Source organism: Lepisosteus platostomus, chromosome 2, assembly GCF_059453375.1.
Source record: "Lepisosteus platostomus isolate fLepPlt1 chromosome 2, fLepPlt1.hap1, whole genome shotgun sequence".
NCBI lineage: Eukaryota > Metazoa > Chordata > Actinopteri > Semionotiformes > Lepisosteidae > Lepisosteus > Lepisosteus platostomus.
In genome coordinates this window covers 6675823-6702966 of record NC_142612.1, presented here as the reverse complement: position 1 = coordinate 6702966, position 27144 = coordinate 6675823, and the positions used below count along the sequence as shown (strand labels likewise).

Sequence of the window (27144 nt, the reverse complement as noted above, 5' to 3'; positions counted from 1 at the left end):
TCTCGAAAATAATTTTCTTTCCCTTTTCTATGGAGATTCAGACTGACGTGCAAAATTCCGACCACATGAAAGATGATGCCATAAATCTGCTACATGGAAATTGCTTCAATACAGAAAATAATGATGGTTGGTGAGTTTTACCACCGTATAGAAATGTGTAGTTAAAAACACATAAATCAGGTCTGACAACCATACACTTTTACACTGAGAAAATGCAGTAACAGATGAGAGAGACTTCTGACCTAACTTATGATGGGCTTCTTGGGGAGAATATGGGACGGGTATTTCGGGTGCTGCATTTATCAGAACCTAAAGGAAATCTGCTCACACGTCATACACGGCATGTTAGAAGAAGACAGAAATTCAAGGTCGGTTTTCGGTTGGGCTTAAGTTGGATTGACAAACTGTAACTGTAACTCAGCTGCTGCTTTTACCAGTTAAGACTGACGTTCTTCCCTGTATTCCTTACAATCATATGAACTGTATTAAGCTCTTGTTATGCATTCAAAAATAATTTTTTAAAAACCGCATTCATGTTCTATGTGAGAAATATTATTGAGTTTGTGAGTTTATTGGTCTTAAGCCCAAGACATTTAAAAAACTAAGAAGCCTAAACCAGAACCCTTGACAAGAATATGGTTGTCGCAGTCTAGTATGCATTCCACCTTCAAAAGTCCAATTAGCTTTAGCCACACAAGTAAACACACAGGAATTAATAACGGGAAATAATAGCATCAGGCGTAATGCCCAAGTGGATTCTTTTAATAAAAATAATAATACTTGGTTGTGTAATTCTGAAAATTCCCTTATTCATAAAGAAATTGTCCAAATTCCCAGCAGAGGTTCATTTTAGCGTGGATAGAAGGGATGTTAAAGGAAAAGAAAACTTTGAGAAAGTTATTCTGATTTTGGATCTCTAAATGCACCTGAATAGTAGAAGTCTTTCTCAGAAACTTTAGTCAGGTCACACATTCAGTGGCTTCCACTTGCGCTGGTGTGTTGACACAGGTATCTAGACATCTGGTAATTATGATTAAGTATTAAAATGGGCTCCATATTAGCTGTGAAGAAGTTGAAGCTGTCTTTTTAAAATTGTTATACAAGATGGATAAATTTCCCAGGTAGAGCTTGGGAATAAAATGAGACATTTCATCACTGAGCTGCTAGTCAAAACACACAATCTTGCAGTCCTGTTTAAACAAACCGGCTGGTGTTTACCAGTCTTTTATTTTCTTAACTGTTCTTTTTTTAAATGTATATGAAGTTTTTTAAATACTTTGTCCAGGCAAAATGATTTGGAGACCTAAATATACAGAGTAAGGGAGTACTGTCATCTCCTCTTTAGTTTGCCTTCTCTTGGACAGAGCTGTAAAAACAATTTGGCAAGTCAAAAGAGTTGGGACAAGAGAGAGGAAAATTTAGGCCTGCAAGTTTACTTGGCTTAATAATATTCACTAAAGCCTTTTTTTAATTTTGAAAGGGTTAGTTTGAAATTGTTTTCAGTTTTTTGAACCAAGGTATAGTTTGAACAACAGGAGTCCTTCAGAAGTATCCAGACTCTATAGCAGTTCTCATATCTTGTCATTTTAAAGCTTGCGGTTAAGACAGTTTGAAATGGCCATTAACATGGTATATACACAACCTACTCCACACATTCAAAGCTCAAAAGAATGAAGAAAACAGGAAATTTATGTGGAAGAGAAATGGAAAAGTCGTGATTGCAGAAGCACTGCAGCCCTTTGCCTGTAGCATTTCCTTAGCAATCCACACAAGTCGCTGAGTGGCCTCTGTCATCTGTGTGCAATAGTAATGGTTTACATGACTTCAGAACACAAAACAGCTGTTGCTGCAAAGTTCCTCGATCAAGTAGTGACTCTCAATAAAAGGTTCAAGTCAAGGGTAAAGTCATTGAAAAGAGCAGCACAGGAGAAGGGTACAAAAAATATCAAAGTCTCTGAATACCCCTGTGAGCACAATCAAGCAATGGAAGTGGCATTGTACCGCAGAGATGCTGCCCAGATCAGACTGCCCCCCCCAAACTGAGCAGCTAGGCAAGGAGGAGGCTGGTGAGGGAGGCCACTGGGAGCCCAACGACAACTCTGGACAAGCTACAGAGTTCGATTACTAGAATGGGAGAAAATGGGAATCTATGAGCAATATCCAGAACATTTCACAAAACTGCCCTGTATGGCAGGGTGGGTACTAAACCTCAAATCTCAAAGCCCACATAGAGATTGCAGAATCCAAGTGACCTGTAGGCACCTGGAAAAATGTTGCAATTGGTGTCACTAGAGACCAAATTGGAACTTTTTGTCAAATGTTAGCTTAACATAGCACATCTCCCTTGCAATGCTATCCTTACAGTCATGCCTGGATGTGGCAACGTTATGCTCTGGAGATGCTTCTCCTCAGCAGAGACTAATAGAGTTAGCTTGTTAGGGTTAAAGAAAAAATGGACGGAGCGAGGTACAGGCAATTACTAGGGGAAAACCTGTTTGTCTGCTGAAGACTTGAATTTGGAACAAAAATGTAACTTCACCAGGGCAGTGATTCAAACCACAAGGCTAAAGCTTAAGAAAAAGAAAGTTAATGTCTTTGAGTGGCCCAGTCACAGTCCTGCCCTGAATATTATTAAGAATCTGTGGAAATACTTGAGGACTGCTGTCCATAAGCAATCTAGCTCAAGAGAACTTGGGCAAATCTACCAAGGAGAATAGGCAAAATAATAATCAGACATTGTAAGTTCTGTTCCAATTACCAACAGCAATTTTAATGCCATGTGCCTTTTAAGAATTTTGTGGTTTGTGACATCTTACTTCCTAGTCAGTAGTATTTTTCTAATTAAAATCAGTGAGTAAATTTATTTTAGATAGTTAGGCTAAATAACAGCATGGTCCTCTCAACACTTTTAAAATGTAGTAGTGAAGCATTATTTAATGTGGATGTTTTGCTATTGAAGTTCAGAGCATTTTCTTGCGGTGAATAGTGAATAGTCCATAGTAATTTGGTCAACTTGATGTTTTTCATTGTAACCAAGCAGCCACTTGTTTTTCCGAGAACTTTGAATTTGAGAATCATACAGGCATTTCTGAGCTCCTAGATAACATGTAAAATTCTTTGAATCTGCCTCACTGGGTATCCATCTCTAGACTGTTTAGCTTAGCCACGTAAAACACAGAAAAATTGTGCAGATGCCTTCTGCCAATCCCATTAGTTGTTGTGGTGCAGGATTTTTATCAGCTTGCGTGTTGGTGGGGAAACATGTTTTCATTAAAATTAATGTTAATCCTCTTCTCCCAGACTATAATCGAGATGACAGTGATGTAATGCGATTCCCCCATGCCAGGCATACCACGCCGGCCCAGAGAAGCCGCAAGACATTCCCCTACAGTCTTAACTTTAAAAGCTGATGAGTCACATGACGTCCTGTGCAGTCCCTTGCTTCTAGGGGTTTGCCACCCACAAACTGTAAAATACATTTCTCGCCAGTGTGACTGCTGGAAATCTGTTATTTTTTGTGGAACTGAAAAACTTTGTATCTGACGTGAAGTGGGATGTGTGGTTTTTATAGCTCTTCATAAAGCAGGTGTGTGTGTTTAATTTATATGTTGTCAGCAAGGAGAACAACTCCACATTTGATGTTTTTTTGTTTCCTCTCTTGTGATTTATTTACCGTCTGTATTTAAGTATGTTCAACCTGCACAACATTGTCATTGAATTTTGCCCATTGTTGCATTATTGTGTCTTGTAGGAACTGTAACATGTAATCTTGGCTTCAGTTTAGTATATTTAGCTTCAGTAGCGTTTGTGTGTTGCGCTGGCATCTGCCTAGGTTTGCCTTCTACAGTCTTTCTCGGCAAAATTTCAGTTTTCATGCAGCCCTTTAAAAAGCAAGTTTATCCTCACTGTACACACAAGTTAAGTCTCCATTTAATAGTCTAGGAATTCTGTTTTGTGGCTGACTGGCCCTCGGAAGTTCTGGGAAAGAATGTGGGGCGACAACACCTCCCAGAGAAGCAGGATGCTCGGACAGCGCTTTCTTGTGAGGTGGTCATGAACTGAAAAAAACTCCCCTGGAACTAACTCCAGGCAGGTAGCCACTGGGCAGGTGTTCCAAGAAGTCCTCGGAGAGAGAAAAGCCTTGGCGTGGGAGGGGATCAGAGGTGCCATCGGAGAAGATGACAAGTACAAGACAAGTACACTCTGACGGAGGGTGGCACTGCTGCAGGAGAGGGAGCGGCTGTGCCCTGGACCGACTCAAGGTGGGAGGTGCTTCCTGGGTAGAAATGAACGTCACATGATCTGAGGGGACAGGAATGACCTGGAACTGACAGAGGAAGGAATGAGAGATTCCCACGCTAGCGACTTCAAAGGAGGTACTGGACGTGTGAGGAAAGGAGCCCGAGGAACAGATGGGGAGAGCGAGGTCAATCCCGGAGTCCTGGCTTGCCTGACTTCCCCCTGACTCCTGTTCAACTCCGGATGGGCGGAGAAGAGGTTGGCGCTCTCTCCCCTTGATGGGAATGATGTGGTATTCTCTCATCCAGAGGGGTTTCGCGCTCTCGGGGCGGAGACGCAGGGAGATGCCCCCTTGAAGAGCAGATCCACGGAGTGAAACGAAAGATGATGGCTAGGGCTCAAAACGGAGACCAGGAGCTGGAACGCTGGAGAAGGAAGTCATGTCTCAGCACCAAACTGAGAAATTTCTCCGGAGGTAATCCCCAAGGGAACAAGAAGAAGGCCAAAGATTCCCCACAAGAGCTGAAAAGTGTCATAAAAGGCTGGATTTCTGGCTCTGAAGGCAGAGTAGCTCCATGCCTATGGCAGGACTGGAAGTACAGTCTTCCAGAGTCACGATGCCTCAGGATTGTGGGAGAAAAATATCCACACACAGGTCATTAAAAATTATTTAGAATTCAGGTAGTTCGGGAGCCATTATGGGTGGTGGGTGTTAAGGTAAAGGTGGAGAGTGAAATGTCCGCACCTGCTGACAAGCAGGTACCCTCCTACAGGACACTATTTGATTCGAGTCGAGTCAGAATGCTTTATTCATTCTCAACATGCACCACAAGCTGAAATACCCACAAAGCAGAAACAAACTTTGCTAAGAAAAAGGTATACATTAATTATAACAGCAAAGGGACAATAGAAATTAAATGAAATGTTGTATTTGGGAAGGTATTAGAACATGTTCATGCGTCTTCTTTGGGGATGTGTGAAAGACATGTTCACATAGATAATCGCAGGAATAGGTCTTAGCTTTTGAACCATGTTACTGATGTGATCCAAACACTATGTGGAGCAGTACATTTAACTATTTGACCATGTGTTTGTGCAAAATGGAACAAGATTGTAGAGAATCTGAGATTTTCCTAAGTACACATGCACCTGGACATGTGTGCGCTGCTTGGATAAAATGTTTTTGAGCCCTAATTATCTGCAACACGACCGCATGTTTTGAAAATATGAGAGCAACAGTACATGCTTTGGAGTGAATTACTGTTTATGGAAAGGCACAAGAAGAGATATGGAAAAGCTGATTATAGAATTGCAAACCAGATGTGTATTATTTGTATATTTGCCAGTTTTCAGAGTGAAATAAGCAAAACAAGCAAAGAGCAGACAGTTCAACTACCATTTACTTGACTTGAAGAAATCCAATACAGATTAATACAAAATAATGCAAAAGTAATTAATTTGCAAACCAATAGGTACACTGTGCTCTGATGTATAGGTTCAACATTTTGTGCTCTGAAAAGTTTGTACTTTGTATGTAGATTGTATTTTATGGTGTTTTTACTTATGTGTAGATCAAATTATTGTTGCTTCCTCTGATATTTTTGTGTGACTCTTCTCACAGATTATTAAAGGAATATGCTCATTAAGACTTAGTGGGGTACCCTTTTAAGCCAAGCGCAAAAGATCAGTATCTTCTCTGTTCTTATTTCCTTTGCGCAAGGTTTTTCTGGTTGCTATTAAATTACTAATTTTAACATTATTTAGTTGTTTGTTCTACAGTAAGAGGGGTACCTGTATGTCTCGATTGCAAAACGTGAAGGTTTTTTTATGTATGCTGGGGATTCCAGTTTTAACTGCATCTTACATTTAACCCTAACTCTAGCACTGGTAATTAGCAGAGGTAAGCTTGAAAATTGCTTTGCTGCTAACAAATTGGGAACTGCAGATTCTGAGTTATTTTTTTAATTATTTGTTTTTGGCTTTACAGTGGTTATTTCTTTCATCCAGGCAGACCTTCAGCAAGTTGCTAGCGGGGGTTTAAATACCATTATGATGTAACTTCTATAATGTTCCCTTGTTCTTTTTTTTGTAAAATTAGAAACACTCACTCAGTGATACATTGGCTGCAACCTGTGTTCCCTATGCTTTTGACTTGCCGTTCGGTATCAATAGATTTAAAACGTACACTATCCAGGATCTTTGCCTAAAAAGAAGGGTTCCACGGAATTCCCTAATTCATTCCATATCCAGGGAATGAATCAGCCAATATCCTTGGAACTCTGATTCTAAGAATGCGGATTAGTCCTTTCTCTGGGGTTTTCTTGTTTTTCATAATCAGTTCTTCCTTTTTCTGCAGTGTCATAGCTAAGATAATTAGTAATTACTGTCATTACAGATTGTGTTGATTTTAAATATTGTATGTCTCTGGTGCCGTTTTAAAAGATTATAGTCCAACATGGTAAGTTCCTCAGAAATCATACACTTAAGCACGATGCTTATTAAGTGTAAAAAGATCCTTTTAGTTCTATAAATTTTACTTTTTTTTTAATTTGGAGAAGACTGTCAAGGAATGAATTATCCAAAATGAGGTCTGTCCACCAGACAGTCCAAACAAACACTAAAGGACAGGGGTGATTATCTTGAGCACTTCATTTCATTGCATTGAAAGTCCATGCCAGTTATTATATTAGAGTGATTTAGAGCACCTGGTTTAATTAAGCAATTACAGATCGTTTCAGTAATTACTTTATTGGAATGGCAAAGTTGGCCAGCCCTGCTATAGGAGTTGAGCTGAGCAATTGTGAAATTCTGCAGTATGGAATGAAAATATATGTTTCTCTCTGATTTAAAACATAAATCCACTGTTGCTGCCAGACCTTTAGACATCTGTTGTACAACTGGGATTGTATTCCCCAGCTATGAAACAGAAGTTGACAGCAAAACTTTAGTTGCCATTTTTGCTGTAGAATTACACGTTTGCTGTGGAATTAATCAGATATCGGATGTTAGTAGATGTCGTTCTGTCTATCTCAACAATAAAGCCCTGAAAATGTCAGATAGTTGGAACAATACAAAAAGTCTGAAAAGTGAATGATCTTTGTCCAGTACTGATTAAGTGGTGTCATTTGGAAATTAAGCAGTATTTCTGTGTCAATTTCCAAGGAAAACGCCCTGAAAGTAGCTGTTTTGCACAGTTTCCAGGTCAATCAATGCAGTTTTGATATTATTTGTCATAGTCTTAGGTATCTGTGCAAGTATGATTAAAAATAAGAAAAATGCTAAATCAAATTGCAACTTATCATATTTGCAGAAGTCTGTATGTGAGGGTTCTCTCGGGAAGTGAAATCGTAAATATCATTTTGAAAACACACAGATTTCAACTTCATCAAATATAGATTAATCATTATAATTTTCAAACGTGTCCAGATGTGCTAATAAAATATTGTAGTTTAGTGGACATGTTACTGGATGTTATAGTTATAGTTGAGGAGTTATATTCATAGTGCCTCAAACCTGGGCACTGAACAAGCAGTGTTGAGTAGGAAATGAATAGGTAAAGATGTGTATCATTTGTGAATCTGATATTATAAGCCTGATAATGATATAATCAAGGCTTAAACTTGCAATGAGAATGTCTTTAAGGTTTATTTAAAGAGCAGATTCTGACTTCTCATTATCTAATGTGCAGTATGTTTTGCAGAAACTGCACAATTGCTACTTCACCTGCTCGGTTATTCTCTGATTTTGTTTTTTTTTTCCTTGTACATCTTTTACCCAGCTTTGACTGAGACACCCATTTTAAATTTCATGTATGTGCATGGCAAGTTATTTTAGTCATGCATTTAAGATTATACCCTTTATGTCCTCTGTTAGCGATTAACTTTTTTCTTATAGAATTTTCTGTCATTTTGTAATTGGGTAGGAGTCCTTAAACCGTTCGTGATAGGGTTTTTCAGGACATGTCGAACTGAGATCCTGGTAACTTGAACAATAGGAAAGCACCTAGTGTGAGGAGGGATGTTAACCCAGTGTCTTGGCAGTTCCACTCTGGGCTTGCACAGTTGAGAAAAGTCCCCCCCTTATTTCAGTTTCTCACTCCTCCGGCCTGTTTTGCCCCTAGATTATGGGGGTGTTGGCTTCTGTTCTCTGCTGGTGTGCGTGGGGAATTGAAGATTAATGTGCTGTTACACCACTGTCACTAAAACCATGTTCAGACTTATTACAGTATGGCTGGGAGATGAGGGAGGATCACACAAGTCTTTTTTCCTCATCATGTATGGGATGAAGCCTGTCAGATATAGGAGAGAGGAATAGCAAACATGTCTTAACTGCATGTTGAATTTTTTTTACAGGTGGTTTTCCTTTTCACATGATGAGTCTGTCTGGGGATATCTATCCTTTTCCAAACTTGTTTTATAAAATTGAGAGCAAAGAAAGATGAAAAGTGGATTAGGTTGCAAAGTATGTAACCATTGTTATTACAATGGGGAGAATCCCTGTCCTTATCTCATTTGTATCTAGATATACAGGTTATCTTGCAGATGGTTTAAACTTATGTTCTAGTGGTCTCCTCAGAGAGTTCTAAAACCAAATGTTTTGTGCAGTCTAATCACACAAGGTGGTCATTAGATTTATTTCTTTTTCTGTTGTTGTGATTTGCATTTCTTAAGAGAAATGCAGTATCTGGTTCGCTGTCATCTTGTCTTGACACAAATATCGTGTGTTGTTTTTTAAGCATTGCCGTACTTTCTAGGGAGCGGTTTTTGGTCTGTTTGGGTAATCTGTGACAGACCCATATTTCTCCTGATTGTTGGTGTGCCAGCTGTTAAACAAGCATGGTCCTTTATTAGGTGTCTGTTACTACTAAGCAGAGTCTCATTTAACCTTTCAGAGCAGTGCTGGACACTGAGCCGGCCAAGTGCCAGCAGCGTAGTTCCATAACCAATTATTTTAGTGCGTCTTTACCAGGGTGTCAGTTCCTTTCTTAATTCTTCCTAGAATACATTATCTGTGTACATTTGTTTACTGTGGTATGTCACGGATGAAAAGCTGTTTATTTTTATTTGGTATCTCAAAGAAAATTGCAATTTTTCCATTTATTGCTACCTTGCTTTGAGAGCAATAGTTTTTACCTTTGCTTGGAAAACAGTGTGGAAAAAGATGTCCAAATTTCATCCGTAACAGCTTTTCCATGACCCATTTTACTTCTTCCAGTTTTCTACAACAATCCATCAGTTTCAGACATTTGTTGTCCATGCGTCGGGTTAGTACCACTGACTAACTTATGTTAATGCCACGTAATGTTAATGTCCGAGCTGTCTCCAGCAGCAGTCGTCATTAGTACACTGCATAATGTCTTTGACTTGTAATTGTAAATTAAATGTTCTACACCAGTCTGTCATTGGACAGACAATTGGGTTACTTGTTGGTGCATCTTTCCTAGAGAATCACTGATTCATGGAATCCTAATTCCCCCAGGTAGTGTACAACACAAATGGCAAGACAATTAGGTCTTCTGTGGGCATGCCACATTAGTAAATTGCACATTATAGAGTATGAAACATTGGAAGTTAAACATGACGGGCTGTGGTTTAGACAGCAATATTGTGAGCAAATTATCACCATTAACTATTATACCAGGTAATGCGCACACTAAAAGAAACTCGGCAAGTAATTTGGCATCCTGATGAAACAGCTGACATCCTGTCTTCAGAGTAAATACACCATCAGATTTGTAGTTTGTTTCACTCCATCGCTTGTTAGTTTAGAAAAGTTTTTTTTTCTCTCGGTCAGTTTTTTTGTGTGGATTTTATAGGACATCTGCTCACTCAATAATTGGCTGCATTTGCCTGAATAAGCAAGTAGAGGCCTTGTGGGCTGTACATTACTTTTGTGCCACCTTGGGTTTTGGAATAAAAATGCTAAGCATTAGGAGACATTGCATTGTGGCCAATATTATATGAAAATAGTAATATTATAAGTTGAGTCAAGAACAAAAATGATTGTGTGCACACTGTCAATAACCTGAAAAGGTGGCTAAGAGAAGACAAGTTCATTTTTAGGCAGATGTGACGTGATGACTATTAAATAAATCAAAATATTGTCCAGGAATCGCCAGTTCTCATAACAAAGAGCTCTTGTCAACCATAGCCTAGTTTTGTACAGTACATGAACATTTAAAGACAAGAAAAATATGGCTCTGGCACGGGGACTACGCACAAGATTTTTTGTTTTGTATTGTATTTGTTCTGAACAGAGCTTTGTGTGTTGGTCTTGAAAACTGTGTTGTGTATTAAAAAAAAAGAAAAAAACAGTCTTTTTCTCCCTCCTGTGTTTCATTATAACTTAGGCCTCCATCCTGAGTACATTAAAGTTTTTTTTCCCCCAGACTGCAACAGGAATTTTCTCTTTTTTTCCCCCCTGGTCGTCTTTCTCTTATGCTCTCTGTTGACAGATGAGTTGCGGTCAAGAGGAAATTCCGTGGTAGTCTCTGGGTAGGTTTCTGTATAAGGGTTTCCCAGATGCAAAGCAAAAAAAAAGGATGGATAGATGACTAGAGGGAGGGAGAGAGCAGTACCTGCTGGTCCTGGAGATGAAGCAGACCGAATGAGAAGCAGGGAGATCAGTCACCCTGTTTTATATCACCAAGTCAACAGACCAAAAAGGCCGTGCTGGCTGGGATAAGTGAACAGAAATAAGAAGGCCTTTGTGAGGAGATTTGTTTACAGTATGTCTCAAAAAGTGATACCCTGCACTGTAAGCAGAAGTGCTTACAGTACCGAGAAAAAGAACCCCTTTAGGATTGTCACGTATTTCACATATCTGAAGCCTAAAATGGTGTTGGATTTAAGTCCTGATAATATGATGAAATACTGTAAATGACAAAAAAACATGATGCACTTTTAGCATGTATATATCCTTCAGTGATGCAGCATTTAGTATCCATGTGTGACAAGAGTAGGTGAACCTTGAAATTCAGTAATTCACTGGCACCTCCTTGAGCAGTAGTGACTGCAGCTACACATTTCCTAAAACCATTGGTCAGCCTGTTGTATCATTTTTTGGGTAATGTTGGACCGTTCCTCCTTACAGAACTCCTCCAGTTCTGACATTTAAGGGCTGAATTTACAGCTCACCGCAAGGACATTTTGATGGGGTTTCAGTCCGGGCTTTGACTAGGCCATTGTGAAATGCTGAATTTCTTTTTGTTAAAGCCATTTTTTTCCAGAAGTGAGCATTTGGAATTACGGAAAAGTACTTGGAAAATGTTTCAATTATGTATCTTTATAAAACACCTACATCTTTCCAACAAGTAACTTCTTCACGATAGGTGTTTGCAGTTTTATGGTGCAGTTAGTTTTTGCAACTCTGCACTTGCCTTCGTTACAAGCATTCAAACAGGAAAATAAAATTGCTGAATTAATAAAAAAAAGTCTTGTTTTGACTGATCTAGAATGTTTTACACAGGAATTCATATAGAATTCCTAAGAAAAAAGAATTCAATTCTTGTTGAGGTAAAATATTTACACCATAAACAATCAAGATACATTTCTCAAAATAAGTATTTTATCCAGTAAAATGTTATACATGTTTTGTGAGTCACCAAATGAGGTAATTGGGAAGGTGTAGACAGTACTTTAATATCCATGTCAGGCTTGTTTTGTTTTATTGTCTTGAGAGAGGTTTCTGCTTACATCATAACTTGAAATGTGCTTTGTATTATGAAGCTTTATTTTCCATATTTTGTATTTGGTTATGTGAAGGTAATGTTAGTATTTGAATTTTCCAGTGTTTATTTTTACATTTAGGTTCAAATTAGAAGTACGTGTTTCTTGGAGTCTGTGGTTAAAAAAGCAGTCAACGTTAGAGGCAAATTACTTTATTATTAAATCCCATCTATTGTAAATGTGTTATTCTTATAATGTAAAGTATAGAGAGAGGATCCTGTATCATTTTTCATATGCATACCAGACATACACCCCAATTTACACTTAAACTTAATTTGTCATTTCAGAATGGACATCATAACATTTGTACTTTAATAATAAAGTATTTTTTAATACAGCCAAAATCTGCTTAAGACCAATCCAGGTGTATCAAGAGGACAAATTTGATATCTTAAGGCGATTTTCGTAAGACGCTATTAAAGTTCCAATATTTTACTCAAATTGCTGTGCATTTCAAAATCCTCAACACGCATCCACTGAAACACTGAAAAATCCACATCTCTGGTACTGAAGCTGGTTTAATCTGAAAAGAAAACATCAGGCCCAAAAGTTGGAAGTCCTGATATCTGACAAAATGCAACCCGTTTTTCACTGTGCAGTGTGGTGTGGTTTTGACCTTTCTTACAAAACGATGTTGATTGCACTTCGTGGACTATCTGTCCCTTCCACAGCTTTACTATGCTGAACTTTACACTTCATCGGCGACACGGATCGTGAGCTTTCCTGTGACGACAAGAGTTTAGACCCGCTTAAAAGAATGCAGTAAATAAAGCAAGTGAATTGTTTTTTTTTTCTTCTCCAAGGAGCTTTGTTGCAGAGATTTACAGAACATCCAAGTATAGTTATTAACATTTTTTAACTTACTTTCTTTGTGGCTTCCTAGACTTTTATTGCACGTGCCGTTGAAAATCCCTTTGCGTGCCAATAATGGTGCTCATGCTGTTGGTTGCCGGCCCCTGAATTGATGCTTTTTTTTTCTTGAAGTGTTTAAACCTCACAGCTGCCTGGCCTGGATTCTCATGCCAAACCTCTGCAACACTAATCTTACCCTGGGCCCTTCCTTGGATCATTGCCATTTGCCTGTGGAAAAAAAAAAAATTTATATATAAATAAAACGCAAAATAACACAGAACTTTTATAGCACTTGAAACACACCTGTTATTAATGGCTTGGTGTTAGTAGGGCCTAAAATTTGTTGCAAACACCTGTCAAAAACAGCAAATGCAGCTAACGATGCTGTAGAGCTAACCCGAACCCCAATGATGAGATTGCAGGGACACTGATTTCGCATCTGACTTGTACCGTGATTTCGGCCATACGATATATTTTTTTTTTTTATTGGGTATTGCAGCAACTGCTTTTGATTTTCTCAAATCACAGCACAGTTGGTCTTCGTTCGCTTAGAATGGATAAACAGTTACAAACGAGAGGTCACTTGGCCCATCTAGCTTGCTTTACAGGTTCATAACTCATGGATCTTGAAAGAAGCCAGAATATCGGCTTCAGCATCATAGCTGGGTGGCTGGTTTCAGTCTCCCACAAGCCTCTGGGGGAGGAAGTGCTTCCTGTTCAAGTTCTAAAGGACTTGTTCATGGTTTCCACTTGTATCTTCTGGTTCCTTTTTCAGTGTTTATTCATTTTTTTTCAGGTTGTTTGAGTCAGGTCTTCACATTAGGCTAGGAATTGCCTTAAAACACGTGTCTTTATCCCTATCCCTAAAGGTGAAACAGTTTCAATGATACATCATACAGGGTTTAAGAAGGCTTGCACAAGATATGCGTCACAGCCCTGTTTTGTTCTAGTGAGGTTTGCTCAGTTTTGTTGTGGCCAGAACCATGGCTATTAGTGAGCCTAGTCATCTGCTCACCATGGGCTCTGTTCTGAGCTAGCTCATCTTGCTGTAAGTAAAAATGGAGAAACATGCTGGCGGTGATGCTGTTTTAGCTGCTGACAGTACTCCTCTTTCAAGTGCCAGCTTTGTGCTCATGGGAAAACTTTTAAAGGCAGTATAAAGAAGCTGACAGTAAGATTATATATAAACAATCAATTTTAAAAGCAAGGCTCTGTATTCATACGGAGGTGTTGCTTTGCGATTTGCGATTTCTTTCTGGCAAGCCTATGTTCCGCTTTCATCAAGAGAACAGAAACTTAATTCTGTACCTTCACTGTGACTGTGAAGTTAAAGCGGCACCATCACAATCCCCTGGATGTGCAAGGTCTGTGTTTTGCAGGAGGGGGAGAAGTTAAGTCGGTAAACCCTGAGTTTACTGTGATGTTCTTTCTTTGAGCAGGCCAGATGTACCAGCAGTACCAAGCCCAGGGTGGCTATGCACCTCCTCAGCCTGCAGCCCCTCAGCAGCAGTACGGAGTGCAGTACCCAGGTTCGTACGACAGTCTTTCATCCTTCTCATTTTAAACTTTGATTCGAGACTTTGTCCATCGGTTTTCTTGAGAACCACTGAACCTTTTATACTGTATGTACATCAGTCACAATTAGGCCTTACTGACCTCTTGGCTAGTAGAAATTAGACATGATTCTTTATACACGGTTAGGCTCTGCTGTGCTAATATGTTTGGATAATATTTAATGGTTTGTTGCATATTGTTATTAACAATGCATAACTTTGCGGCATACATTGAGTTAAACATTGGCATTCAAAACCTGGAGAGCATTTCTAGTGGGTTTTTTTTTCCCTAAACAAATTGTGTACGTCGGAACAGCTGCTTATAATTTATGAAGGGGGCAGGGATATGGGGTTTAGGTTGTTTGTGAGAAGGCCACAGTCAAAACGCAGCCACTTCCTCACCTGGTTTTGGTTACGGGATTATGTAAGTGTTGTGCAGTCTAAAAAACCCTGACCTCCCCGCGGAAGAAAAGGCATGTTTCTGAGCGAGTCCTTCTCTGGTTCTCCAGCAGGTTACAATCCCCAGGCAGGCCCCCAGCCGACACCTCAGCAACCGCAACAGTTCCAAAGTTATAACCCACCAACGTCCCAGGGAGCTGCCCCCGCGCCCGGGTTCACGGGGCAGCAGCAGCAGCAGCAGCCCCAGACTGCCCAGCAGTACCCACCTGGTACCTTCCCTCCCCAAAACTATGCCACCCAAGCGTCCCAGCCAGCTAACTATAACATGCCCCCCGCCTCCCAGCCAGGTATGGCCCCTGCCCAGCCCGGGGCCGGCTTTCAGCCCCGTCCGGGGTTCACCCCGCCTCCGGGCAGCACAGTGACCCCCCCGCCTAGTGGCTCCAACCCTTACGCCCGCAACCGCCCACCCTATGGCCAGGGCTACACCCAGCCGGGCCCCGGGTACCGATAAGGCCCGGCGGGGGTCCTCCACCGACTGCAAGAGCTCTGACGGCGCCCCGCAGCCCTGGCCAAGAACTAGGAAACGTCCCGTCCCCCGTACTCGCGCAATCCAAAACGCAAAGTTTTGTTTTTTTCCCTCTCTCTCTCTTTTTTTTTTATTGTATATGGTTGACGCATAAAAAGTGGGCACCTTTTTTCACAGTTGCATTTAAATAAAAAAAGAAATAGCAAATGTTGGCAAGGGTGGGAGACCTGGGTGAATTATGTTGATTTTTTTTCCTTTTGCCACTATCCAGTACATTGGTATTATACGTAAGTAAATTAAATCAATCTTTTCGGGAAACACTAAGTATATATCATTAATGGAAGAAGTAGATTGAACCTTCTGAAGGATATTACATTGTTAGCTTTAAGTTTAGATTACTTGTGTTTGTTGTTTTTTTCTCCAGCTGGTTTTTACTAATATCTGATTGAAGATTCCACATGAGTGTGTCCTTAGATGTTCTGTACAAACTGTAACATTCTCTTAGAAAGCTAATAAAGATATCCAGATCCACCTTGTCGTTTTTTTCTTTGCCCTGTCCTGTGCTTGTGAAGAAAGCCATGTTGAATTTGACTTGTTTAACCCTTCTGTCTAGGACTGGAAAAGTGTTGTAACTCATATTTCTGCTAAGTTTGTGGTTACAGCTGACATGAAAGGAAAAAGACACAAGGCTTTATTTATTTGACTTGCTGGTCAGTAGTCTGACTTCACTTTTTACTTGCGATCAGCAGGTATGAATTATAATTCTGTTCTTTCCTTGGCTGACGTAATGAAAAATGCGTTTTTCAGACACAAAGGGATCACTGAATTCAGAATTTCAGACTCGGGCACTACTTGTCTACTCTTGTCTTTAATGCCGAAAAAGCAATTTGTATAAACCAGAATGTGAGTGAAGTAAGATCTCGGCAGTGTCGTAGGACACACAAACATATAGGACTAGTGGCAAACGTAAAGTGGAACTACCTTCCCAGTTTTTTCAGACTGGTTATTACATCTGGGTAACAAAATAAATTCATTGACGTTACAGAAAAAAATGACGAATTTCAAATCGCGTACAAAATTGTGAACTTTGTGAAAGTGCCCTTCCTACTCACTAGTAACAGAAATGTTCCAACATGATCTGCATTTAACAAGTATTTGATGACCAAACCACCTCGAAATCGAAATTCTATTGGATTGAAAGAGATGTATTCACAAGCTTGCTTGTTTACAATGTAAAATGGCCACAACACGTCACCGGAAATGTCTTGCCTCGCTCTGCATCGCAGAATATAGCATACCTGGAAATTTCGATTTTGTGGTGTGAAGTGGAGGTGATACAAGTCACTGTACATTTTACTTTCACTGCGGTTTGAAATGCACTCATCAATGCTGATTCTTTATAACCCTGAAATATGAAAATAGTGTTGCAGTTCCCTTGTAAGAATAAGAAAGTGAATAACCAAGAGTCACCTAAAGTCCTGAGTAGAATCCTATTGAGACACTGTGGGAAGGCATGAGGTCATGAGCTAATCTGCCAAGAGGAATGGGCGAACTTTGCCTTGAGTCAGTGTGTCCTACCCCAACAGGCCAGCTGCAGCAGTTGCTGCCAATGGTGCTTACCCTCAATATTGAATTCATAGGTCTGAAGATGTGCAATCAACCGTTTTCTTCTCTTTGGTATCTACTGTATGTTAACGTAAGCCCATAAAGTTCGAGAATCCGTGTGTTGAAATAACACATTTTTATCAAATTAATATGCAGCATTTTGTCGTTCCACAAAAAAGGGACCCATTAGGAATGGTGTCAATGCTTTTGCAAGGCACTGTATTTTTATCTGGCTATGCCCTCACTGGTGTGGAAGATTCTACCGGAAGAGATGTACATACAGTATGTATTTGGCTCTCTTAGTTCTTTTTTCAGTCTTATGCTTGCTGAATTCCCTTCTATAGTTTCCTTTAAAATGTCCTTTATCCTTTTGACTGTTTTAGCAGTCATTTGCTTTATAATTGCACACGGAGGGAAAAAGTCCCACAATTGCATATAATAAGTAATAAATTATCCTAAATACATCATCCTTCCTTACATTTTTAGATCTGTATGCAGTGTAAACAAAGCAGAAAATCGCTTGCACAAAACAATACGTTATGAAAGAGATTAAATCGCTGCATAAAATATAAACATCTTAATGTGTTGGTTAATGTCTATAGCCGAGCTGTCTTTAATTTCAAACACACATGGTGAGATGATGTTTTTTCCAACACTCTCCTCCTTTGTATTTTGGATGCTTAAGGTTCCTTTCCAGCCCTGATGTTTTCAGAATCTGTTATTGTGCCAAATCAGAAAAGTAATTTGTGGTATGCTGGCACAACAGATAAGGTAGCAGGGCAGTTCGACTGCTGCAGCTATGCATTTAAATGACCTGATGCTAACCATTTAACCATTTATTGCTATTTTATTTAGACGGGATGAGAAGAAAGAGTAAAAAAAATGCTGAATAGTAAAGAATCTGTCTTAAATTGAAATTTAAAAAAATCTGACAAATTCAAAAGTAGTAGTTTAGTATCAATCTTTTCCCCATTATTCTAGGTTGTACAGTATGCCATGCATGTGGTAATAAATGAAAAATAATTACAAGACAAAATCTTAAAAAAGGAAAAAGTAAATCTTTTCTTTATTAATGAAAATATGTATTGGAAAGATCATACATGTCAAAAAAATTACAATTTAATGTTACAAAAACTTTCAATAAAAATAATGATTAAAAAAATCTTAACCGCTGTCGCTGCTTGCGAGCTTTGATTTCTGTACAAATATAGATTCTAGACGATGAAGAACTCCTTTTGCGCTTACAAATATAGTATGAAGTAAACCCTTCTTTTTTAGAATGCATAAATACCACACCCTTAGTTAATCCATGTATGAGATTATGAAAAATAGCAGGACGTATGCATGAAGAGACTGGTGGTTCACAAGCGTAAAGGGAAATGATTTATTCCAAGTTCATGTTAAAAGGGCTTATTATTCTCCATATACATATAAATACATATTGTGCAAATTGCAATTGTAAACCCCTTCAGACTACAGCCACTGACTGGCGCAAGAAGGAATTGAATAGGTGTGAAGGCTTTGGATATAATTGAGAGATCAAATGCAAATTCCACCTCTGCATCTGCCCGACAACATTGCTGTTTGGCTGACAAAGTGTTTTTTTGTAAAGCACCAAAGTCAAGAAAATGAACAGAATGACACACCACGATTCCTCTGTCGGTTCTTCCAGGAATCTATTTCAACGTTATAATACCTCTGTACGATATATAAACCATAATGCGGCTCACGGAATCTGCATCCCTTACTGACATTTCTACAGCGATTTCAGGAAGAGACGCATTACCGCTCTTCCTGTGAAGCCCTGTGCCTAGGTCCACTCCCTTGTCTGCAGATAAACCACCAGAACGAACATTTTAATACAATGCTTCGATAAATAATATACAAGTTATCAAAATACTTTCAGGGAGCCAGCTTCCCATTATTTTATTCTATTTACTTATTTATTTCATGATTCCTTTGACACACCCCTTTTCAGTTGAGTTTCTCTGTCACCTTTTTTGATAAATAATGAGATAATTACTATTACATATTACAAATATACTCAATAAAATTCTTGATTGCGTAGGTCCTATACACATTTTATACATGAGAAAGGCTGAGGTTTACATGTAAGGGGATGCTATATTAATACTAGGTAATCATCCTCCTCTCTCCTGCCTCCACTTTTTTTTCCATTAGCCCCCCCACCCTCAATTTTCTCACCAGACTCCCCTGATGGTTTTACCACTTCCCTGGTATTGTTGTCCCACACTCATACCAGGGCACATAGGTAATATGGGAATTTCCTCCTATTTGCCCAAAGTTGACAGGTTCCTGGCGGACAGCTCTAAAATATCCTGGGGAGAAAGTAAATGTAATTTACTTTTTAGGGAAAGAAAACTAGAGAAAATGATCAAGCTCAGACCATATAACATCAGCACCATCCTCTAACCTAGTGTTTGTGCAGCTAAAACATTCAATCTACAGCAAGTGCGGGTTGTTGCTTCAGTTTTGCCAGGCTCGGTCCCTATCCCTTCAACATAAGTTTTACATGAAGAGCACAGATAGGATGTAAATGCTCAAATGAGGCGGAGATGGTTAGCGAAGTACCACAGGAATCTGTATTACCAGCACTGAACTTCCTAGTTTATATATCAATGATCTTCACTTGGCAGTAAAACACAAGGCAGAGAACCCTTTTTGCAAAGTATTGTGTGGTTCAAACGCAAGCCAACTGCTGAAGCTGGCAGAAGGCAGAATGAGCTCCTTAGATGAATAACCTCCGAGCAGTCACTCTGAATGACCTCCTTATTTGTACTGTAGCCTTTATTGCATTGTAGTGACTGTTAAAAGTTTGATTTGAGCATTTGTGTGTTAGTTTTGTTAAAACTTGTTCTGTCCATAAAAAGAAAAACAATACAGATTTCTTTTTAAAAAGGATAGTATCTTTATGTTCGTTAAAGGACAACTATTAACGATTAAACTGAAATTCGGAAATTCGGCTTAATCAACGAGTGACCACCCAAACTGCATATTGAGTTTATCAAAGTAGTGTTAAGTAACCTTTTAGCCAAGCATAATGTGAATCTGCCCAAAGATCTCGTTATGAGAAATGGCTGAAGCTCTTAAAAAGTTACTCACCTTCTCTAGGTGGCAGCTGGTTTCCAGTGAGTTGATGTCCTGTCCGCCCATCCAAAAAGGAATCCACAAACTGGCAATGATCTTCTCCATGTCCTGTCTGGTCTCCTATGTTAAAGAACTTTCCTACAGGTGTGAGAAAAGATGTACTGTCAGGAAAGCAATGCATCAGTCTGGTACATTCTATAGTAAATGAAACAAGGTCCCCCCCCCCCAATAATTATCTTTCACACTATTTAGATTCACAGAAGAGTCAAAAATACATTAACCTCATTCCATGCTGGACATTAAAGAGTAAATTTAGAAGACCCTTTTACACAGTACACAAATATAGAAATGTGTAAGTCTCCCTTCAGTATAAATTCATTTTCCTGAAAATGTCAGAAACCTGAGCTCTGTGTTTAACAAAGAGTTTAGTAAGGCAACAAAGAATGGTGTGTAGACCCTGATAGAGCAACGTTGTCCTGAAATGTAGGGGGGAAGTTCTGTTTTTTACACAGCACATGCAGACGGGGATGATGCAAGCCTGACCTTTGAGGGAGTCACTGAGATAAATTTTATATCTCAAGGAGTTGCAGAGCTGGACACCAACAAACTTTCGGTACCATGTTCTTTTCACATACTGTTTCCCGTTGCACTCGGAGTACGTGTCAGGCTTGAATGGGAACTCTGTCCATATTGCGTCTTTTCCTGTGTGCAACAAATAATTCCTGCTCAGACAGAAACACATCAGACCCAACAAGTTCCATTCTATGACATATTAGGTCTGCGTTCAGAATTTGTGTTTGGGCAGGTTAAAACAAATATTACTGAGTAATCATTTATGGAGTTAGTTTTGAATCTTTTGCTGAAATAATAACTACAAAGTAATACAGATGGCACGTCTCTCAGTTCCTTCATATGAAACAATACATGAAGGTGTTTTATTGAGATGCACAATTTTGAGGAGGCTACTACAACATTACAATGCTACTTAACACCCAAACTTGTGTTTTCTATTCACGTAAGTCAAAAAAGCATCATAACAATAGAAGTGAAATGATATCACTTGTGCGTAGACAGGTATTGAATTATTCTTTGAACTCTAGGCTGTGGTTTATTTAATTTAATATTTGTTTAATAATTATTAATTATTTAATCATTATTTTCTAGTTACATGTACTATTTCTGTTAGAACCTTTCTGATTGTAAATGGAGTTGAGGAAAGCAAGCAGTATTTTCCGTGTTCCAGATCTAAACAGATCCCAAACAGAGCTGTGGAGGAAAGGACAATTTCAAATACCTCAAATATCAAATATCATGTATGGGGGAGACAGGATGGTACTAGACCACCAGAGCAAATCACATGGACATGGGAAAAACATGCAACCTCCACTCCGATACATACTAATGGCAGAATCAAACCCAGGACACAGCAGCTGTAGGCCACAGCACTGCCTGCTATGCCACCCACATTTCTACCCTGATGGATTCATGAACGAACCCTTTCTGGCAAAGTTGTATGTGATGGATTACATTTTCCTTAGATGTAAAATAAAATAAAAAGGCAATAAGTTTCTCATGAAAAATAACATTAATCCACCCCTATTAATTTTTTTTTCTTTCAAGTACTATTTGATATTGTTTCCCTGTAAAAAAAGTTACTTGTTTCATTCCATATTCTTTCTGTATAAATATTTGGACTGGCAAGATATCAGGTGAGCAGCTCTGTGTGGAAGAAGTGAAATCATACGCAAAGAAAGACCATTTCACAGTGTGTTGAGCCTCAGCAGACTGCCTGCTTGCCAGGCTCTCGTATTAGATTGTCCATTAATTCATTGCAGAAAAATGTGTCATATGGGACTCCTGATTGAAGGAAGCACTAGCTTCTTACCTGATAGATTTTCACTCACACGGGGGTCAGCTGAAGGGGACAAAGGGAAACAAAACACATGTCATTAGAAATTTGTAACATGGCCTGAGAGACCTTCCTACACCCCCTGTGAGACCTTTCCACAGTCAGGCAACAGAAAAGTTAATATGTTTGACATGCACTCCAGGTAGGCTACTTAATGAAAAACTAATGGGATTACAATCTTGAGCTTAGAGGTCTTGTTATATAAGCAGTGGGAAAAACAACCTTTCAAGGTGAGTAAATGTTTATCTGAAATGAAGTGCAGACTTTTTTGCTCCAGTTACTAGTTTGCAGTTTTCAGCGTTACCATTTAATAATTCAACCGGTAGATCCCTAAGCCCAGAATATTTCTTCGGATAGCACTGATGCAAGTACTTTTTGCAAGTTGTACAGCTGGTGAATTCATGCACGTCTGAGCTCCTTATTAATACTCCCGAAAATGTTTGTGTTTCCTAAAGCCCCTTTGAAAAGCACAGACTCAACTGGAACGGCTCAGGGAGGCCAGGTGTAAAGGGCTGAAGCAGAGCTCAGTCCCCCAAGACACAGTGGTTTGCCAGCATCCACCGGTTGGGTTTGCCATTGGAATAAGTGAAGCTGGCTGGACAATGCAATTGGATGAAACTCATCTGCTTTCAATCTCCTTTTGCTCACATTAATTTTAATAAACTGGCATTGCAGGAATTGGATGCTTCAAAAAAGGGGTGAAGAAATTGGGGGGAAATTAACTTGACACTCAAATGAGTGCTGTATATGTACAGTATATAACTATTATGTAAAAGCTAGGCGAGCTAAAAAAGCACTGAAACTCTCCAGATCAGAATCCATCTGGCCTTAGCTGTTAGCCAGGGTTAAGAAAATGGAACGACATGCTGAAATCATTACGTTAATAGCACATAATTAATTATACAGATCTCTCGGAGAGAAAGTGAGGGTATAATTTAATAGCCACTGGTGGTAAACTGCACTGTGTGTATGGCCTAGCATGAGGCTGGTCCCCTAATGTGGGCTTTAGGTAACACTGAGCATGATAATAATAATCATACTTCCTTGCATTTCATATAATACTTTTCATCCTGGACGATCCACAGGAACTTTACTTGTAGGACCTGAGTCATTTTTCCCATTGCTGAAGTGCGGCTCACACTATAAATAGAGCAAGTTCCCTCCTACACACAAAGCATTGTGGGATCCTTCTCGATGTGAAGTAAATGCTTCAAGAGTGGAAAGCTTTTACTAGCTCTGGCACAGCATACGGGGGATCACCCATTCTTCCTTCGGATTTAAAAACGCATGTTTCTGCATCACAAGGTGGAAGATTTCTGAGCTCTGAGGGTTCAGAAGATAGCTAATAATGCTGGTCATGGCTTTTGAAGGACCTAATCTGTTCTTGTAAATATCTGTAAAATATAGCCAGCATGGGAATTTAATTTGGTGTCTACAGTTTGCATGCAGTGCACAGGGAACAAAGTTATGTGTTGAGGGAAATATAATAAATTTTGGTCCTGGCATAGAGCCCTTATGGGTGAAAGGGAAGTAAATTTCTGTTTAACTACTGTCATTAAAGCACAAAAATTTGAATAATTCAAAAGTGTCAAAAAGCAACATGCAAAGACCGTAAATCTTTTTAAACATGGAGTGCTACTGGAAGGTGATTTAATATCCTCTTTGGCGGCAGGGGGTTTGTCTTCTTAATAAAAAAAGAGCTGGGAAGGAAAGTGTGTGGCCCTTTACTTTAATACAGCACTTGGGCTCTCTGCTGCACCTGAGTGAAAAATGGCAACAAAATCAGGACCGATTGAGCTCTGAATACGAATAGCACATCGTGATGTTTCTGGTCTACCATCGAGAATTTGGTAAATAAAGTGTTAAACATGTTCAGGAGTTCAAGGTCTTCATTTATTTCACAAACTTTAAGTTCAACTGGAAATGCATGTATGGTGACGTTTTACCCAGCTCGATAAATAATATGCAATTTGAAGTGGTTTAAAATCTTACCAGATTCAGTGGAGAAAGTCACTGGATCACTAGGTGGACCAGTTCCAAACTCATTTTTGGCTTGTACTGTAAACTCATAACTGTAAAGGAGAATATATATGCGTTATAGGTCTATTTATATACATAGAAGGAGAGAAAGCATTGGTCATTTGTGTATGTGTTTGTATTTGGTTAGTGTATATTGTGAGATCACAGTCCTGGTAGGTTCCTCATTCCCCATATTCCTCTAAACAATTTTAAAGTGCTTTACCTGTTTAATTATCTCAGATATTGATTTATTTCCTGTTTTATATTCCTTTGTTATTTATTTTCCCGACTTTCCTGATTTTTCCGGCATAAATATTTTCCTGGCCAGTTGCAGGAGGCCTATTGGTCTGGTGACTGTTTTAAAAGCAGGAAGAGGACGCATTTGTCTGTCTGTCTGTGAGGGCGAGTGGTTGAAGGAACAGAACCTTTATAGGCATTTCTTGACAGAGTGTCAGGAAAACACATATTCTTGTTCAACATGATAAAACCTCCTTGAAAAGTCAGTTTGCGTTTGGTGTCTGAAACACTGATGCTTGATATTTTACTCTTCAGACAGAACCTGCAATGAAAGCCAGGTCGCTGCCTTAATGGCTATACCATGTGTGTGCTGCTCAGATGTTATGATCATCCCTGAGCCAGGAGACTCAGTTCATAGGAAGCTCTGGTTTATATTGTCTGTAATATTCTGCCAAATTGTCCCTTATTCAACCACAAAACAGCTCTTACAGGTCTGTCTCTAAGCTCAAGTCTGCTAACATTTTTCACATGAATATTCTGTGGGGGTACTTGGTTAATACAAATAATTCTAGGGAGTCTTTTAGGAAAGATTGAAAGTGAAACTGAATTTTGTTCATGACAAACCAGTAGGAATGAGACAAATAGCATTTGATATGATAAATATGATTCATTATAAATAAAGGTTTCACATTGTTATCTGCTGTTAACATCTATTATCTTGGGTTACATTATGTGGGTTCTAAAACGACTGAAAACCAGTTATTTTCAAAAATACAGTTTGGTGCTTGGTACTGTATGTAAAACTGATTGTCATGGACAATGGATGATTTAACAATTAAGGCAATTCTGGAAGTCCTAAAATTTGTGAAATTAACCATTTTGATATGTACAGTACAGTAACATAGGAGGAGTTAGGCAATGGATTTAAATCTGGTTGTCGTTTTCTGGTTTGTGGTTCATCAGTACAAGTGGGTTGATTAAATATTCATCTTTGACTTTTCTCATGTTTCACTTAGCCTGTCAAAGAGGTCACTTAGTAAACTTTCTTCCTTCTTAATTGTAAAGAAAAGCCTTGTCATGTGTGAAATTGTGATCATGGGGAAACTCCCTGTGAAATTACAGTAATTGAGAGCTTTGTGTCCTAATGGAATTACTGAAAATATGACTGGTGTCTTCCATGTAACACTGAAAATTAAAAACACATTTGAGGTTACTTGAGTGGAAGTGTTACATATCTTGCTTGAAACTGTCCTCCTTCCTACAGATATGCCTCTTCCTAAAGATATAATTCAAAGAAACATTTTACTGAAAGGAATAGAAAACCCCTATATTAACGTTTAGAACTGTATCACACTGAAAAAAATGCTTGACTAAGAGTTGGTTACTACAAATAGTTAAGTTCAAATTAAGCAGTTCAAATTATCCACTTCCCAACAAAACTAAGGCATGCAGACATTTTTTTCCAATAATTGTGCGTAATCTGGACAGAGTCCTTTTTACACATTGGTCTTCACAGTATGGAGTTTAGTTACCTATGCCATTGGCTGCTACAGTACCTTCTTTGCCTGATTTAATGGACTGAAAGTACTAAGATGTGTTGAAACAGTATATATATATATTTTCTTTTTAATGATTGCCAGTTGGTCATGCACATGGAGTGAGCAATTGTCCTGTAACAGACCACTTTTCTTAATCTCCATTCCTTTCTGTTCAAGTATTGTACCTGCTGTTGGGTTGCAGATTTTCCACAGCAGAGTGGGTCTGGTTGGTCGTCAGTACCGATTCATCTTGAACTCCAGAGCTATTTATTTGTTTTGTGGTTACTTGATATTCTGCATCGAAAAAGGAGAGAAGTTTTAAATGTTTGTCTGGAGAGAGCAATTTCAAGAAGACATTGCCTAAAGCTATTTTGGCCCCCGAAATCGATGTTTGTGCTCATTTTTCATGCAGCTATATGGTTTACTTTTAAGAAGAAAGCTTACAGACAATAGATGGGTGTACAGTATCTGCAAGAATGTGATTGAAACTTCAAATGTAAGACCTGACCCTTTATTGTCTTTAACAAAGACAACTAGGAGGGAGAATTATCCCAGTATTCCAGACCCACAAAGGCACTGACAAAGTCAGCACTGCCGGACAACATTTAGAATCACCTGTGAAACACACCAGGAGGACACAAGTGGGACCTGTATAGGAAGTGAATTTAAAGCCATGGACAGGAAGTCCCTTAATCAAGGGGTTGTAGGAGTAAAGAACAAATCAGTATGTTGAAAATGATACCATTCAAGAAAGAGATGGATCAGACCCTTGGATCAATTGGTTTTTAATTACCAAACAGACTACTATATGGGCCTAGTAGCCTCCCTTTGGGAATCTGATTTACTGTACTTTCTTACCCTAACTCCACCCTCTGGAAATGAATACCAGCATAAGTTGATACGGCTTTTCTGCTCTTAAATCAGCTGAGCACCAGCTGCATCTTCCACCACCAACCTGTGGATGTGTCATTGTCGGGCTTTTCCCAGTCCAGGATGATGAAGGAAGGGCAGCCCTCCACAGTCACCACAGTCAGGTTTGTAGGAGGATTTCTGGGAGCAGCAGTGGCATTCTGGTCACTAACTTCTTCCTCAGGAAAATGGCTGAGGGAGTTTGTGATGGAACAAGGCTCATCTGGCTTCTTATCCACTTTATATACAACATGAGGGGCTGAAGGCAGAAAGGAACAAGGAGAAACTGGGTTAGTACTCTGTAAATACAGAAGGGACTGCGTGGGGCTAAGTGGGATTTGCACACTGTACCTGTAAAGCGCTTTTGTCCCATTGCATCCACATCTGACAAAGGAACTGAGCTAAAGACTGAAGAGTTGACGCCAATGTCAAACCTGGAGGCTGTAAGAAGGAGGTTGGGGTCATTCCATAAAATTACAGAATGTTTCAATCATATTCTCTAATGGGATTCCTGTTTTTGGCA

The 27144-nt window shown here is 39.2% G+C and overlaps 2 protein-coding genes across 15 annotated transcripts in view; one reads left to right on the top strand and one right to left on the bottom strand.

Annotated features, from left to right (window-relative positions):
* tfg (trafficking from ER to golgi regulator) overlaps nt 1-15827 on the top strand; it is a 61448-nt gene extending 45621 nt beyond the window's left edge. For all 5 annotated transcript variants that reach the window (XM_088648519.1, XM_088648484.1, XM_088648502.1 and 2 more), the window contains 2 exons: nt 14258-14347; nt 14881-15827. In XM_088648519.1, the coding sequence (XP_088504645.1) occupies nt 14258-14347; nt 14881-15281 (491 nt within the window). In that variant the 3' untranslated portion in view covers nt 15282-15827. The remainder of the gene's footprint in view (nt 1-14257; nt 14348-14880) is intronic.
* A 2112-nt stretch (nt 15828-17939) lies between these two features.
* The window catches only part of abi3bpa (ABI family member 3 binding protein a), a 45836-nt gene continuing 36631 nt past the window's right edge, over nt 17940-27144 (bottom strand). For all 10 annotated transcript variants that reach the window (XM_088648415.1, XM_088648405.1, XM_088648397.1 and 7 more), the window contains 8 exons: nt 26973-27062; nt 26668-26880; nt 25898-26006; nt 23911-23990; nt 21895-21924; nt 20553-20711; nt 20025-20147; nt 17940-19240 (listed from right to left, as the gene is read on the bottom strand). In XM_088648415.1, the coding sequence (XP_088504541.1) occupies nt 19125-19240; nt 20025-20147; nt 20553-20711; nt 21895-21924; nt 23911-23990; nt 25898-26006; nt 26668-26880; nt 26973-27062 (920 nt within the window). In that variant the 3' untranslated portion in view covers nt 17940-19124. The remainder of the gene's footprint in view (nt 19241-20024; nt 20148-20552; nt 20712-21894; nt 21925-23910; nt 23991-25897; nt 26007-26667; nt 26881-26972; nt 27063-27144) is intronic.